Consider the following 15,497-nt stretch of genomic DNA (forward strand, 5'->3'; position numbering starts at 1 on the left):
ATGGAGGAAACAAATGAGTAAGAACCTAGAAACAGTGGGAGACTTAAATAAGAAAGGCTGATCTGGAGGGCGTAGAAAAGTAGAAACAGCTGCAAGATAGCCCTTCAGAGTGCCCAATGCAGATCCCTGTTGGGCCAAAGAAAGTATATACAAGAGGACCGCTGAAAGAGGAGCAGAAAGGGGATAAACAGCCTTTGCTGTGCACCATGCCACAAATGTGTTCCATCTACAAGCGTGTACCATTTCTGTGAAGGGACGCCTGGCTGCCAAGATAACATCGCAGACTTCGGGTGGAAGGGGCAGTCAGTTCGGAGAATCGATGTCCATGCTCAGTAGGTCGGAGTCCAGACTCTTCGTGTCTAATCTGGAGCTACAAGAATACCTTGAATCCGGTCGTGCTTGATCTTCTTGAGAACCCTTGGCAGAAGTGGTACAGGTGGAAAGGTGTACAGGAGTTCGAAGCCCCACTCGCGATGAAAAGCGCTGCTGAGCGATCGCCGCCTTGGAAACTGCAACACGCAATACTTCAGACATGGCAGTTAGGGCTGGGCTGTTCCCAATGGAAGCAGGGTCAAGGCTGATTTGTATATGGCTGGGTCCACACTGGAATGGCATGGTGAGCAAAACAACAATGGATTTAGGCCCAGATCTCTGTACTGGGGTGAATGTATGAAATTGTTCTGCATTCTGTCCATCAATTGTTCTTTTTGCATTTGTCACCCCGAGTGGGACGGGTATGCTCAGACGTGGGTCTTGTACTCTCCATGCCACTGGAATTAAGCTATCCTGGCTGATGAGGGCTGGAACCCCGAAACCGGTCCTAGGATGCTTGTTTCCAGTCTAGGGAGGACCTGGCCTGGCAGTTCGGGCTGGACTGTTCCCAATGGGAGCAGGGTCAAGACTGATTTGCATATGGCTTGGTCCAAAAACTGGAATGGCATGGTGAGCAAAAGAATGATGGATTTAGGCCCAGATCTCTGTACTGGGGTGAATTCATGACCTTGTTCTGAATTCTTTCCATCAATTGTTCTTTTTACAGGTGAAAAGGTGTACAGGAACCCGAAGCTCCACTCGCGATGAAAAGCTGCCGAGCGATCGCCGCCTTGGAAACTGCAACACGCAATACTTCGGACATAGCGCGTTCTTTTCGGTGGCAAACAGATCTAACCAAGGCTCTCCCCACCGCTGAAAGAGACCTTGTTCCACCTCCAGGTTGAGATGACATTTGTGATTGACCAGACACCAATGGCTGAGTTTGTCCACTCTGGTGTTAAGAGAACCCCCAGGTGTTGAACCACCAGGGTTATGCCCTGATGTTTCAGCCATGTCCAGAGGTGGACAGCCTCCTGACAAAGGGTCTACTACCCCACGCCGCCCTGTTTGTTACAGTACTACATGGCGGTGGTATTGTAGGTGAACACCTGCACCACTTTCTCCTTGAGAGCGGGAAGGAATGATTTCGGTGTCAGTCTGATCGCCTGGTGCTCCAGAAGGTTGATAATGAGGAGCGGACTCAACAGGAGATCAGACGCCTCTGATCTCCAACCTCTCCCAGATGGATGCCCCATACCAGGAGTGATGCATCCGTCATCATCGTTAGATCTGGTTGGGGAAGGGAGAGCGATCTGCCTCTGACCCAATCTTGGTTCGTTAGCCACCACTGCAATTGGTGCGCATTTCCTTCTGAGATCTGGACTTAGTTGGATATTTCACTGATGCTGCCCCCACTGGAACTTCAGGTCCCACTGCAGAGCCCGCATATGCCATCGGGCATAATCCACCAGCAGGAGGCAATGAGGCCTACCAGCATCAGTGTCATTCTCTCCGAAATCCTGGGATAGAGGCTGAAACATCGGTTTCATAGAATGAATATCCCGGACTTGCTGCTCAGGAGGATAGGCCCGAAACTGCACCATGTCCAGAGCGGCTCAGATGAAAGGGAGCGTCTGAAACGGAGTAAGGTGTGAGTTCGGCACGCTAATAGTGAACCTCAGTGAGAGCAGGAGGTCCGCCATAGTCTGGAGTTAGGAGACGACTTACTGGGGTGAGCCCGCCTTCAACTGCCAGTCGTCAAGATAGTGGAAGACTTGAACGCCTGATCTGCGCAGCTGAGCTGCGAACACCGCCATCTCCTTTGTGATCACCCAAGGGGCACTGGTAAGGCCAAAAGGGAGAATGGTGAACTGAAAGTGCTCGTGGCCCACTGTGAACCGTAGGTAATGCCTGTGGGCTGGCAGGACGGGGATGTAGAAATATGCTTCTTGCAAGTCAAACGCCACCATCAGGTCTCCTGGGTCGAGGGCAGACAGGACATGGGCCAAAGTGAGCATTTTGAACTTCTCCTTTCCGGAGGAAGAAGTTGAGGCCCCGGAAGTCTTAGATAGGACTCAGGTCTTTGTTCTTCTTGGGTACCAGAAAGTAGCGGGAATAACAACCACAACTTACTAATGGCACAGGGACCCTCTCTATGGTTCCCACGGCAAAGAGAGCAGATACTACCTTGCTGAGAAGTGCCAAGCTTGCATGACTGTGTGGCTGTGCTGGACAGGACGTGGCTGAGCACCCCTTTTGTTACCATGAAAGGGACAAAAGGCAGACTGAGGTGGACGGGAGGTAGCCGTTAGGCCCAAGGATCTGGCCGCAGCTCGAGAATCCTTGAAGCGCTCAAGCGCTGAGTCTGCTTTGTTGCCGAAAAGGAGAGTGCCATCAAAAGGCATGTCCATCGAAGAAGATTGGACAGCCTTGAGAAGCCAGAAGTCCTCAGCCAGGCGTAGCGTCTAAGAGCTACTGATGTGGCAGTCGTTCTGCCCAGTGAGTCGGTCATATCCAATCCACATCAGATGGTGAATTTGACTGTGTCTCTCCCTTTTGCTACTGCTTGAGAGAGAACGGCATGGCCCTCCTCCTGGCACTGAGGCACCACCGGTGGCTACTGTATCCCAGCTGGTATTTGAGTATCGGCCCACAAGGCAAGTGGTATTCACCCACCGCAATGCCAAGCTGGAGGAAGAAAACATCCTCTTCCCAAGGTGGTGCAGCTTTTTAGATTTCCTATGTGGAGAAGCAGAAGGGAATGTGCCTTTCTATGATGAGGCTTGAACGACCAACCTCTCAGGGAAGGGCTATTTGGTCAGGAACGCTGGGTCGCCTGGAGCAGGGCAGTAGTGGCATGCAATCGTCCTATCCACAGGAGCTCCTGTCCTGGGCTTGGACCAAGTGCCCAGAAGGATATCCATGAGGTCTTCACTTAATGGCAAAAGGGGTTCAGAAGTGGAAGCCCCAGGCTGAAGCACCTCTGTCAGGAGATTTGTGCTAACTGCCACCATAGGGAGCTTGAAGCCGAGGACCTCAGTTGCCCTCCTCACCACCACAGCATAGGAAGCTCCCCCCTCTGTAGCCATGTTAGGGGGAGAAAGCAAGCCAGTGTCAGGGGAGGTGTCCAGACCACAGGCATCACTCAGATCCATTCGCCAGTCTGGTTCTTCAAGCTGGTCAGTTAAAGAGTCCAGTCGCTCCTCCCAGTCCTCTTCCTCACCTTCTGTCAAAAATAAATGCCAGGAATGAACACTGGCACAAATTTCCCTTCCAGCATTGGAACCAACGTCGGTCCAGCCCCACATCCACTTCAGGGACGAGGATGGGGTTTAAGCCGCCTGGGGGCATGGTCTCGCCGGCAGCATTGTCGCCGGGATCAACGATGGGGAAGGCGAGTTAGATCGACTGGTGTCGGTCCGGATACCAAAAGCGAATCAATAAGGGCCCTCCGTAGTTAGGGCCACAGCTGTCGAAGTCCTAGGACCCCCAATCGACTCTGCCAGGCCTGAAGGAGCACCAGCGGAGCTGGTCTGCCCAAAAATAAGGTACAGGACCTCATAAAATGTTCTTATCTGGGCAAGAGACGCGCCGGCTCTCAGAAAGGCGGTGAGGTGCGGAGTCTTTCAGCAGGGGACACTCGGGACGGAGCTCGTGAGCGATGACACACGGAGTCCTGCGTCACATCGGCCAATGGACGGGGAGAAGTCAAAGAATGCCTGTGCTTCTTCGACTTCTATTTGTGTCTGCCTGACTTACCCGACCCCCCCTGACGACTTGGAGTGAGACGAGGAGTGTGAGCTCCGCAACCATCCTTGAGACCTTCCCCTCGAACGAGAATGAGAGCGATGCAGAGTCGAGCATCGGGCCTACAGCAGCATCGGGACTGCTCCCGCAAAGGCTTCAGGTTCATGGCTCGGCATTCGGAGCACAACTTTGGGTCGTGGTCGTGCTCCAGACACCAGAGGCACACAAAGTGCAGATCTGTCCCGAACATCATCCGGTGGGAGGAACCGCAAGGCTTGAAGCTAGTCCTTCGCTGGGATATTTCCAATCCTCTGGGGGTCTAAGACTCGAAAAAGAAGTCGACAAAAAGTTAGCCAAAAAGTGGCATGGGGTAGCTCTATCCGGATCTGCGCTACGCTGGTAAAGAAAAAAAAAAAGAACTGACATCAGCGTGCATGGGTGGCGTCAATATAGATGCCACGTCATCCTGGCGCCCATGATGCCGAAGATGGACGCAGAGCCGACCGACGCCACCTACAGACGAGCAGGTGTACTGCTGATAAAAAATCCCCAGATCCAGGCAGACGCCGGAGGGAAATTCTAAGGTAAGGAATCTACAACTAACAGTCTCTATCAGATAGGGTTCCAGCTTTCATCGCAGTTTGCTCAGGATGCCAATTTACCTAGAATACAATTCTAACTGTAAGCCCTGCTTTTTTTTAAAGTTCTAGAAGGAGGACCTCTTTTAGTTAAATATTCATTATGATCTTGGTGCAGTGAAACTGCATGCATATGCTTGACTGTAGGCTGGTAATTGTGAAATTAGCTGTCGCTGCGCATGTTCTTACCTGTAGGCCAGTAATTGTGAAATTAGCTGTCGCTGCGCATGTTCTTACCTGTAGGCCAGTAATTGTTAAATTAGCTATGTACGTTCTTACCTGTAGGCTGGTGATTGTGAAGTTTGCTATCAGTCTTATAACTTCGGGGTAGTCCTCAACGACTACTAGTTCTCCCAACTGGTAGTTTGTTTTTAAGCGAGCCAGAAACCGACAAAATTCATGGTAGTTCCCAGGATCCGACAAACCCTGAAGCAAGAAACAAATGAAAGATACTTGAACAGCCTCATAACAGATATATATGTATTCCGAAATACAGCAGTATATTGTATCAAGGACCGTAGCGGCACAGCTACACACATCACGGCTTTTGAGCAGTTTTTTTTTTACTTTCAGAAGTGTCATAGTGGGGAATGGAACCCCCACACGTTGGACCCACTCCCTGAGAAAGACTGCTTATGTAAACTAATCAATTAACAACAGACTACAAGGTCCTGATTCTCCCACCTGGTCATGTTCATCGAAATACGAGCAGGGTTAAATTTAAATACTGTGCTATCCCCTGGGAGCCAGGGTTAATAAATAAGCATATGTTTGGGAAAGAAAATGAACAGTAAAACCAAACAAAGTTCATAAATGGGACAGAACCGGTAAGAAGAAAAGTGAATGTTGCAGCGAAATAGAAGTTACATATTTCGTAGGGAACGTAAGGTATCTGTATTTCGTGTGTAGATCTATCAAACTGCGCATTATATTTTAGCAAACTTGCGTAAACTAAAATATGTCATAACGAAAAAATATTTATTAAAAAAATGTGTCTTAGTGTTGTGCCAAAACATGCAGCTACTGCCATCTAGTGGAAAGACTTCAATGGGAAGTTTAAAACGATCTCAACTAAGCATGCACCAAGAATACGCTTGGACGAGAAGAGACGGGAGGGAGCGCTCGAGCTTTAGTTACAACTCCCCACGTGAGGTATGGATTGTGTGCATACCGTGCTCCGGGATCGTGTCAGCCATTCGGTATTTTAAAGATACCAAACTGTGGAACCCACTATGTCATGATACATTCAACTGTCACCAAGGACCTCGTGGACTGGACAGGGTTCAGCGTGGGTCATCCTGGTTCTGCAACTGATTTGATTGAGGAACCAGTATTGGAATTTTTAAGACTCTGATCTCAAGGTCATAGTAATTGCATTTATACAACGCTTACTACTCCTGACCAGGCGTCGAAGCACTTTTTCGGCGAGTAGCACGCTACTTCGGAACCCAAAAAAAGATTGGGGGGGAATTAGTATAGGGAAATATGAAATTAATTTGAGCGGTGGACATGTTAGACTGTTATTTGGTTTGAAAAGGATAATGGAGGGATAGACGAGGGAAGGGTTTGCATGTATATAGCGCTTGCTACCCGCGATGGGGTGTTAAAGCGCTTTTCAACGGGTAGCATGCCATTCTGGAGCCCAAGCAGGATCAGTGGGGAAATTAGTATAGGGGAATATGAAATTGATTTAAGTGGTGGACATGCGAGTTTGTTATTTGTATTGATTGAAAAAGGAAATGGAGGGATAGAGGGGCATTTACATAGGGTTTGCACTTACATATTGCTTGCTACCCCATATGAAGTGTTGAAGCGCTTTTCTGCGGGTAGCACCCTACCCCGGAGCCGAAAAAGGATTAGTGGTGAATTAATATAGGAAGGTATGACATTAATTTGAGTGGTGGATGGTCTAAAGTAGAACATAGTGCTGCACCCTCCAAAGAGTATGCTGCGACAGTGCCTGATGATTTACTCCGTTTTTAAGGATGTTCTTTATCGGTGGGTTAATATTTTAACTTTACTTTGTCAATAATAAGAGGTGCTAATCCCAGCAGAGGTGGAAGGGTGCAATGTTGCTGCCAACTTCCAAATGATTATGGAAAAGGGTGGTGGTGATGGACAGAGTTTCTGAATGATGCAGAATACTCTTACCAAGTCAATAGATCATGGTTATAATCCATCACCGTTTTTTAGCTCACTGCACCATCCCAGCTCAGAACCTGGCTATATGCAAATTAGTCTGTTCCTGTCCCAGTGCATGATGGGAACAGGGCAAACCAAACTACCAAGCCAATTCTTATACTGGGAAGGAGACAAGCTTCCGGGGATCGGTTTCTGGCATCACAGCCTTCGTCGGCCCGGCTTGCTTGAATCCTGTATACTCAGACGTGAGTCCCTTGCTCATTGCACCATCAGGATTCAAGCAAGCCGGGCCGACGAAGGCTGTGATGCCAGAAACCGGTCCCCGGAAGCTTGTCTCCTTCCCAGTATAAGAATTGACTTGGTAGTTTGGTTTGCCCTGTTCCCATCATGCACTGGGACAGGAACAGACTAATTTGCATATAGCCAGGTTATGAGCTGGGATGGTGCAATGAGCTAAAAAACAGGTGATGGATTAAAACCATGATCTCTTGACTTGGTAAGAGTATTCTGCATCATTCAGAAACTCTGTTCATCACCATCCCCTTTTTCCAAAATCGATTTTATCCACACTATGTGTGGGAGGGTATACTCAGACGTGAGTCCCTTGCTCATTGCACCATCAGGATTCAAGCAAGCCGGGCCGACGAAAGCTGTGATGCCAGAAACCGGTCCCCGGAAGCTTGTCTCCTTCCCGCTGTGTTAGCGAAGCTGGGCTTAGGAAGTGAGTTTGTTGGTTGGGTGCGACTACTGTATGCAAACCCCCTGGCCAGGGTGGTTGTCAATAACTGTAAGTCCAATGATTTTCCGTTGGAGAGGGGCACGAGGCAGGGATGCCCGCTATCCCCATTGCTCTTTGCGCTTGCAATGGAGCCATTGGCGGCTTGGATCAGGTGGGATAGATCGATACGGGCCTTAAGATGGTCGCCTGACTGGGAAGATAAGATCTCACTATATGCAGATGACGTTTTGCTTTATCTCACGAATCCCAGAGAATCCTTGAGTAATTTTCTAGATGTGCTGGCCATTTTTGGTAGGTACTCAGGACTGGCGATAAACTGGTCAAAGTCAGTGCTCTTTGTCCTTGTGGGTGACCCGGCGGAGCTACCGCAATCGTGCCCAATCCCGATTGAGACAGTAGGATTAAAGTATTTAGGTATATATATCACGCTTGATTCGCGGTTGCGGTACGCCAGTAACTTGACTTCCCCCTTGAACAAATGTAAGAAAGATGTGGAGCGCTGGAAAGCTCTTCCACTGTCCATGCTTGATAGAGCCGCTCTCTTCAAGATGATGGCTTTGCCCCGGTTCTTGCATGCCCTGCAGAATTCGATGGACCCGGTACCGACCTCCTACTTCAGGGAGGTTGAAACTCTCCAGAGACAGCTTCTGTGGGACGGTAAACCCTGAATAGCGTTCATTAAATTAACTCTCCCGTGGTATGATGGCGGAATCTGACTCCCAGATTTAAGGAAGTACTATTGGGCTTCGCAGCTGGCTGCAGTGAACCATATCATTTACGGGTCCCCGGGTGATCCGAGTTATGCCATGGACAGGGGACAGACTCCGGGTGGAATGATAGATAGAGCTCTATATTCCAAACCATCAGGATTCAAGCAAGCCGGGCCGACGAAGGCTGTGATGCCAGAAACCGGTCCCCGGAAGCTTGTCTCCTTCCCAGTATAAGAATTGGCTTGGTAGTTTGGTTTGCCCTGTTCCCATCATGCACTGGGACAGGTACAGACTAATTTGCATATAGCCAGGTTCTGAGCTGGGATGGTGCAATGAGCTAAAAAACAGGTGAGGGATTAAAACCATGATCTCTTGACTTGGTAAGAGTATTCTGCACCATTCAGAAACTCTGTTCATCACCACCCCCTTTTTCCAAAATCGATTTTATCCACACTATGTGTGGGAGGGTATACTCAGACGTGAGTCCCTTGCTCATTGCACCATCAGGATTCAAGCAAGCCGGGCCGACGAAGGCTGTGATGCCAGAAACTGGTCCCACGGAAGCTTGTCTCCTTCCCAGTATAAGAATTGGCTTGGTAGTTTGGTTTGCCCTGTTCCCATCATGCACTGGGACAGGAACAGACTAATTTGCATATAGCCAGGTTCTGAGCTGGGATGGTGCAATGAGCTAAAAAACAGGTGATGGATTAAAACCATGATCTCTTGACTTGGTAAGAGTATTCTGCATCATTCAGAAACTCTGTTCATCACCACCCCCTTTTTCCAAAATCGATTTTATCCACACTATGGGGGTCATTATGATGGCGGATTTTCCGCATACTCCGGGCCGGCGGAAGCCACCGCCGGCCCGGAGTATGCGGGAAATCCGCCGAGGAGGCCTGAAAGACCCACCGCCAAATCAGGATGGCTGGTGGGTCTCACAATCTGTCCGCCGCTTTTCCGCCGCGGTCGGAAGGCAACCACGGCGGAAAAGCACTAACATGGCTGGCAGTGTCTATCAGACACCGCCAGGCATATTAGGATGTCTGCAATTCTATGCTTTTCCACGGCGGAAAAGCCGCCGTGAAAAAGCATACGGACCTTCACTTCGGGGGCCCGTTGCGGGCCCCCTGGGTGAAGGGGTGGTGGGGGGTTCACATGGGGGGTACCTATGGTACCCCCCTGCATTTGCGTGCACAATGCAGCAGGCACCGCGCGGTGCCTGCCGCTTTGTGCACGCAAAGGCTGTGCATGCATTTTTTACATTGGGGCGGGTGCAGCTTGAAGCTGCACCCGCCGCAATGTTAGAGATAGAGGATGTGACCGCCACCCTGGCGGTCACATCCTAATCAGATCGGAGGGAACGCCGCAGCCCATGCGGACGTTCCCTCCTCCTCAGGGGTCGCGGACGGACTCAAGTCCGTCCGCGATCCTAATCGACCCCTATGTGTGGGAGGGTATACTCAGACGTGAGTCCCCTGTTCATTGCACCATCAGGATTCAAGCAAGCCGGGCCGACGAAGGCTGTGATGCCAGAAACCGGTCCCCGGAAGCTTGTCTCCTTCCCAGTATAAGAATTGGCTTGGTAGTTTGGTTTGCCCGGTTCCCATCATGCACTGGGACAGGAACAGACTCATTTGCATATAGCCAGGTTCTGAGCTGGGATGGTGCAATGAGCTAAAAAACAGGTGAAGGATTAAAACCATGATCTCTTGACTTGGTAAGAGTATTCTGCATCATTCAGAAACTCTGTTCATCACCACCCCCTTTTTCCAAAATCGATTTTATCCACACTATGTGTGGGAGGGTATACTCAGACGTGAGTCCCTTGCTCATTGCACCATCAGGATTCAAGCAAGCCGGGCCGACGAAGGCTGTGATGCCAGAAACCGGTCCCCGGAAGCTTGTCTCCTTTCCAGTATAAGAATTGGCTTGGTAGTTTGGTTTGCCCTGTTCCCATCATGCACTGGGACAGGAACAGACTAATTTGCATAAAGCCAGGTTCTGAGCTGGGGTAGTGCAATGAGCTAAAAAACAGGTGATGGATTAAAACCATGATCTCTTGACTTGGTAAGAGTATTCTGCATCATTCAGAAACTCTGTTCATCACCACCCCCTTTTTCCAAAATCAACTTCCAAATGAGGCAAGAAACAGCACGGCAGATTGTTGCGTGCTGGCTACTCTCAGCCCAACAACTAAATTTAATTCTAGGATATTTATTATTGGATCATCTTAATGATGAAAGTGAGCTGCTTCCAAAGCCGCACATTGACGTCAGGAAAGGCACCCTGCGCTGCACATTCGATGGGGGCTGCCCTCATGGCTAGTACTGCACTTCTGCCAAGGTCTTTGCATTCATCAACTTTTCCAATACTTTCTATGCTTCTCAGCATTCAAAGTTTTTGTGGAAAGTGCAGGCACTGGGCAATACTGCAGCATTTGTTTATTCAGAAATGAAGGTCACTTTTTTCTAATACTTGACGTCATATTTTTTTCAATGACGCTAGTGCGCAACATGAAAACATAGCATGCTCTTTGGGGATAGTACACCAGAGGTGAGTGCATGCCCAACCTTCTTTAATTTATTCTTAAATTATCTAGACCTCATCTCTAAATTCATAACTGCGTTTCCGCCCACTTTAGGACAGTAACAATGGGATGCTCTTTTAGGCAGATGTTTTGCTGCCTAGATATCGTACACACATCAGGCTTCACAGAGTACATGAAGGAGTGTCCACATACACAAGACAATTATGAAGTAAAAAAAGCTAATTAGTATTTGGCAAGTGTAAGTGTATGGGCTATTGCTACGGTGAAGGCTATGTCTTGATGAAGTACAGAACTACAATTCTCTAGGCACCCACGCCTACAATAAATAATCTGGGACCTTGTTGAATATAAAAAAAAACTCTTTATATCTGCACACAGGGCCTTAAACACTTTAGTAGTAAGTGTGGTGAATTCTTAGTGAAGGCTCTGTTGAAGGCTTACCTTGGTAAGCTTACCCCTGTACTAACATATGGAGTGCTAATGTAAAAAAAGTATAAACAATCAAGTATTGTAAGGACCAGCTTCCATATGGCCAGCGAGTGGCTAATATAGTGGTCATACATAAAGTGGGTAAGCCCAAGACACAATGTTCATCATATATGCATATTTCCCTCCTTAATGCGGAGCACAAAATCCTAGCGAAACTACTTGCCACTCGACTGGTCAAGGTAATCAAGACTTTGGTCCACCCGGACCAATCCGGCTTCATGCCGCGCCGCAATACAGCACTGAATTGGCGGAGGTTGCACGGCGTCCTTGGAGGCTCTTCGAGGATACATGAACCGACAGTCTTGGTATACCTAGACGCAACTATGGCGTTCAATATGGTGGAATGGAAATATCTATTTGCTGTGTTAGCGAAGCTGGGCTTAGGAAGTGAGTTTGTTGGTTGGGTGCGACTACTGTATGCAAACCCCCTGGCCAGGGTGGTTGTCAATAACTGTAAGTCCAATGATGTTCCGTTGGAGAGGGGCACGAGGCAGGGATGCCCGCTATCCCCATTGCTCTTTGCGCTTGCAATGGAGCCATTGGCGGCTTGGATCAGGTGGGATAGATCGATACGGGCCTTAAGATGGTCGCCTGACTGGGAAGATAAGATCTCACTATATGCAGATGACGTTTTGCTTTATCTCACGAATCCCAGAGAATCCTTGAGTAATTTTCTAGATGTGCTGGCCATTTTTGGTAGGTACTCAGGACTGGCGATAAACTGGTCAAAGTCAGTGCTCTTTGTCCTTGTGGGTGACCCGGCGGAGCTCCCGCAATCGTGCCCAATCCCGATTGAGACAGTAGGATTAAAGTATTTAGGTATATATATCACGCTTGATTCGCGGTTGCGGTACGCCAGTAACTTGACTTCCCCATTGAACAAATGTAAGAAAGATGTGGAGCGCTGGAAAGCTCTTCCACTGTCCATGCTTGATAGAGCCGCTCTCTTCAAGATGATGGCTTTGCCCCGGTTCTTGCATGCCCTGCAGAATTCGATGGACCCGGTACCGACCTCCTACTTCAGGGAGGTTGAAACTCTCCAGAGACAGCTTCTGTGGGACGGTAAACCCCGAATAGCGTTCATTAAATTAACTCTCCTGTGGTATGATGGCGGAATCTGACTCCCAGATTTAAGGAAGTACTATTGGGCTTCGCAGCTGGCTGCAGTGAACCATATCATTTACGGGTCCCCGGGTGATCCGAGTTATGCCATGGACCGGGGACAGACTCCGGGTGGAATGATAGATAGAGCTCTATATTCCAAACCGGGGAGGTTCACATTATCTGCCCCAACCGTGCATGCGATACAGGTGTGGCACGCGGCTAATAGGCATCTAGGCTGGGAAGGCAAACTGACGTTGGCCACTCAACTGTTGAATTCAGAGAAGCTGGGTAGTCTGTGGAAAACTAAGGGGTTCGACAGGTGGGACCTTATTGGAATCACCCATATAAAGGATGTTTGGGGAAAGGACACAGTGCATACATTTGAGTCTCTCCAAAAACTATATAGTCTAAACGATAATGAACATTATCGATATCGGCAAGAGAGGCATGCCCTTACCACCCAGGTGCACGGTGCTCCCGGAGGCGTCGCCTTTTGAGGACCGGGTGCTAGATGGGCACATTACAGAAAAAACTATTTCTTTAATATATAGGAAACTGGTTAACAACATGGAGAGCCCGCTGGGATGAATTAGAGCCCAGTGGAGTGCAGATGGTTTGGAATTGGATGACGAAGATTGGGTGGAAGCGGCTTCCTCCCCAAAGGTAGTGGCGATTCAGATGAGGCTCCGACTTGTGCAACTGAAGATATTACATAGGTCCTATAGTGCGAATGACTCGATTGGTGCGAATGGGACAAGGGGGGAGTGGAGAGTGTAGAAGAGAGTGTGGTGAACCTGGCACTTTAATACATATTCTTTGGCACTGTGTGGTGATACAGATATTTTGGACGAAGATCCATGATGAGCTAAAGGAAGTTTTGGGTAAAGAGATACGACCAGAAGCCCGAAGGTGTCTGTTGAATGTGTGGGAACCTACAGATCTGAATGCGCATCAGAAGCAATGGGTGACGCTGGCGTATATGGTGGCTAAACGAAATATTGTTCAGCTCTGGGGAGCCAGTCAGTCGCCCGAGTCTCTAAGTGGGCGGAAGACCTAGACTGGTGTATGTTCAGAGAGAAATCAGTGTATGTGGCTAGGGGTTGCCCGAAGAAATGGGGGAAGGTATGGGGGGCGTGGAATAGTCACCGAGGATATATCTGTGAACCACCGACGACACAATTGGAATTGGAGGCGCAGGAATCCCTATGATTTTTTTTTAACACAATTTTTATTGATATTAAAGCACAGAAAGACATTGCATCTGGATCATAGAACAAGCGTAATCATCAGTCTATCCCAAGACTATTACTCAGTTAATGTCCATAGGCATCAGTGAAATTTGTATACACATAATTCTTGTGCTCTGGGCCATTAACCTGGCAGTGGAACCCATTGCAAATGGAAGAACTAAAACCTTTGGAAGCCCCCCCCCCCCCCAACACCTACTCGCTACTCCAACTATAGTCCCCCCCCCTGCCCTCCACCCCCATTCCACGCTCCCCACCCCCCTCTCCCCCTAGGCATGTCGCGGTGCAGTGATTCTGTACCTGTCCATAATGACCCATGTGATGAAGATTGTATGACGACACCTGATGTTTATTTACCTTATCTTTCCTTTTTGTAATGTGTTTTTTTGTTTTTCCTTAATAAAAAGAGTTAAAAAAAAAAAAAATCAAGTATTGTAGTCCATAAATGATTCAAATCCAAAGCAGGCTTCTTTGTTCGTTGACTAGATTCAGTCCTTTATTATTATATTTCTTTTCCTTCAGAGTGTTCCTTCCCATGTACATATCAAAATACATTTTGAATCATCAAATATATACTGCACACTCCCCAGTCTACGCATTTCGTCCCCCTAGGGACAGCATCAGGGCCCAAAAAATATATATATATTCCTCAAAATCTTAATCTTCATCCACATGAAACACTATTTGTCTCCTTGACCTCCTCCAATTTTTAATATCTTTCTATTGTATTCCAAAACAATTTTAATCCTATTGTTTTTTTCTCCGAACGATCCTTATCCACCACACCATTCAGTAAACATTGATTTCGGAAGGTCACTGCCACAGTATAACAAAATACTTCTATATAAAATTGATGGTCCTCAATTCTCATAGGGTGCTCACTGAACAAGCATTTGCAATGCAACACTAGCAGCTCAAAGATTCAGTAATGTAAGACCTATTGCATTGCAATTGTTTTTTGTTGTTTTTTTATATAGCACGGACTTGAGTGAAAGGTGTGTATTTATGTTGCATTGAGTACAGTGTAATTATGGGTTGTGGTATTATGTGGCACAGAGTGGTATTTTGTGGAGTGTATTTATCTTGCATTAAGTAGAGAGTAATTATGTGACGAGCAATAATGTAGTACTGAGTGGTATGTGGAGTGTATTTATGTTGTATTGAAAACAGTGTAATTATGTGATGTGTAATTGTGTGGTACTGAGGGGTATTATGTTGAGTGTAGTTATGTATTCTACTCAATGCAACATAAATACACCCCTCACACCACTCAGTACCATACAATTACAAATCACATTTACACACTAATCAATGCAACATAAATACTCTCCACATCATAACACTCAATACCACATAATTACACAACAAATATTTACAACACATATTTACACTCTACTCAATACAACATAACTACACTCAACATAATACCACTCAGTACGACGTTGCAAGGGTTGTGGTCAGTTTCAGATATCGTACTGTAGTTAGTTTCACGTACTGTGATCAGTTTCAGGTATTGTGGCTGATTTGAAGAACTGTGGTCTGTTTTATGTTGTGTAGTTAGCTTGAGGCAGTCAGGTGCTAGTATTGCATTATTATTAGCAATGCCGACAGAGACGAAAATAACGAAAAGGCAGAAATAGGCACTAGAAAGATGCTGGTAGAGGGGGCAGCAAGAGGCGCCAAAGTATTAAAGGATAATAAGGAAAACAACAGGGGGTAGGAGTACAATCACTTTTAAGTAAAGAAAATGAGAGAATAAGCAAACCATCTGGTTGCAGAAGAGCTAAGAGAAACATGGGGTGAGTGAGAGAGCACGAG

General features: G+C 47.6%; 1 protein-coding gene across 2 annotated transcripts in view; it reads right to left on the reverse strand.

Moving 5' to 3' along the window:
• RANBP17 (RAN binding protein 17) overlaps positions 1 to 15,497 on the reverse strand; it is a 1,522,743-nt gene that overhangs the window by 1,171,017 nt on the left and 336,229 nt on the right. For both annotated transcript variants that reach the window (XM_078653359.1, XM_078653358.1), the window contains exon 10: positions 4,977 to 5,123. In XM_078653359.1, the coding sequence (XP_078509485.1) occupies positions 4,977 to 5,123 (147 nt within the window). The remainder of the gene's footprint in view (positions 1 to 4,976; positions 5,124 to 15,497) is intronic.

Source organism: Lissotriton helveticus, chromosome 7 (genome assembly GCF_964261635.1).
Source record: "Lissotriton helveticus chromosome 7, aLisHel1.1, whole genome shotgun sequence".
In the NCBI taxonomy this organism is placed as follows: Eukaryota; Metazoa; Chordata; class Amphibia; order Caudata; family Salamandridae; genus Lissotriton; species Lissotriton helveticus.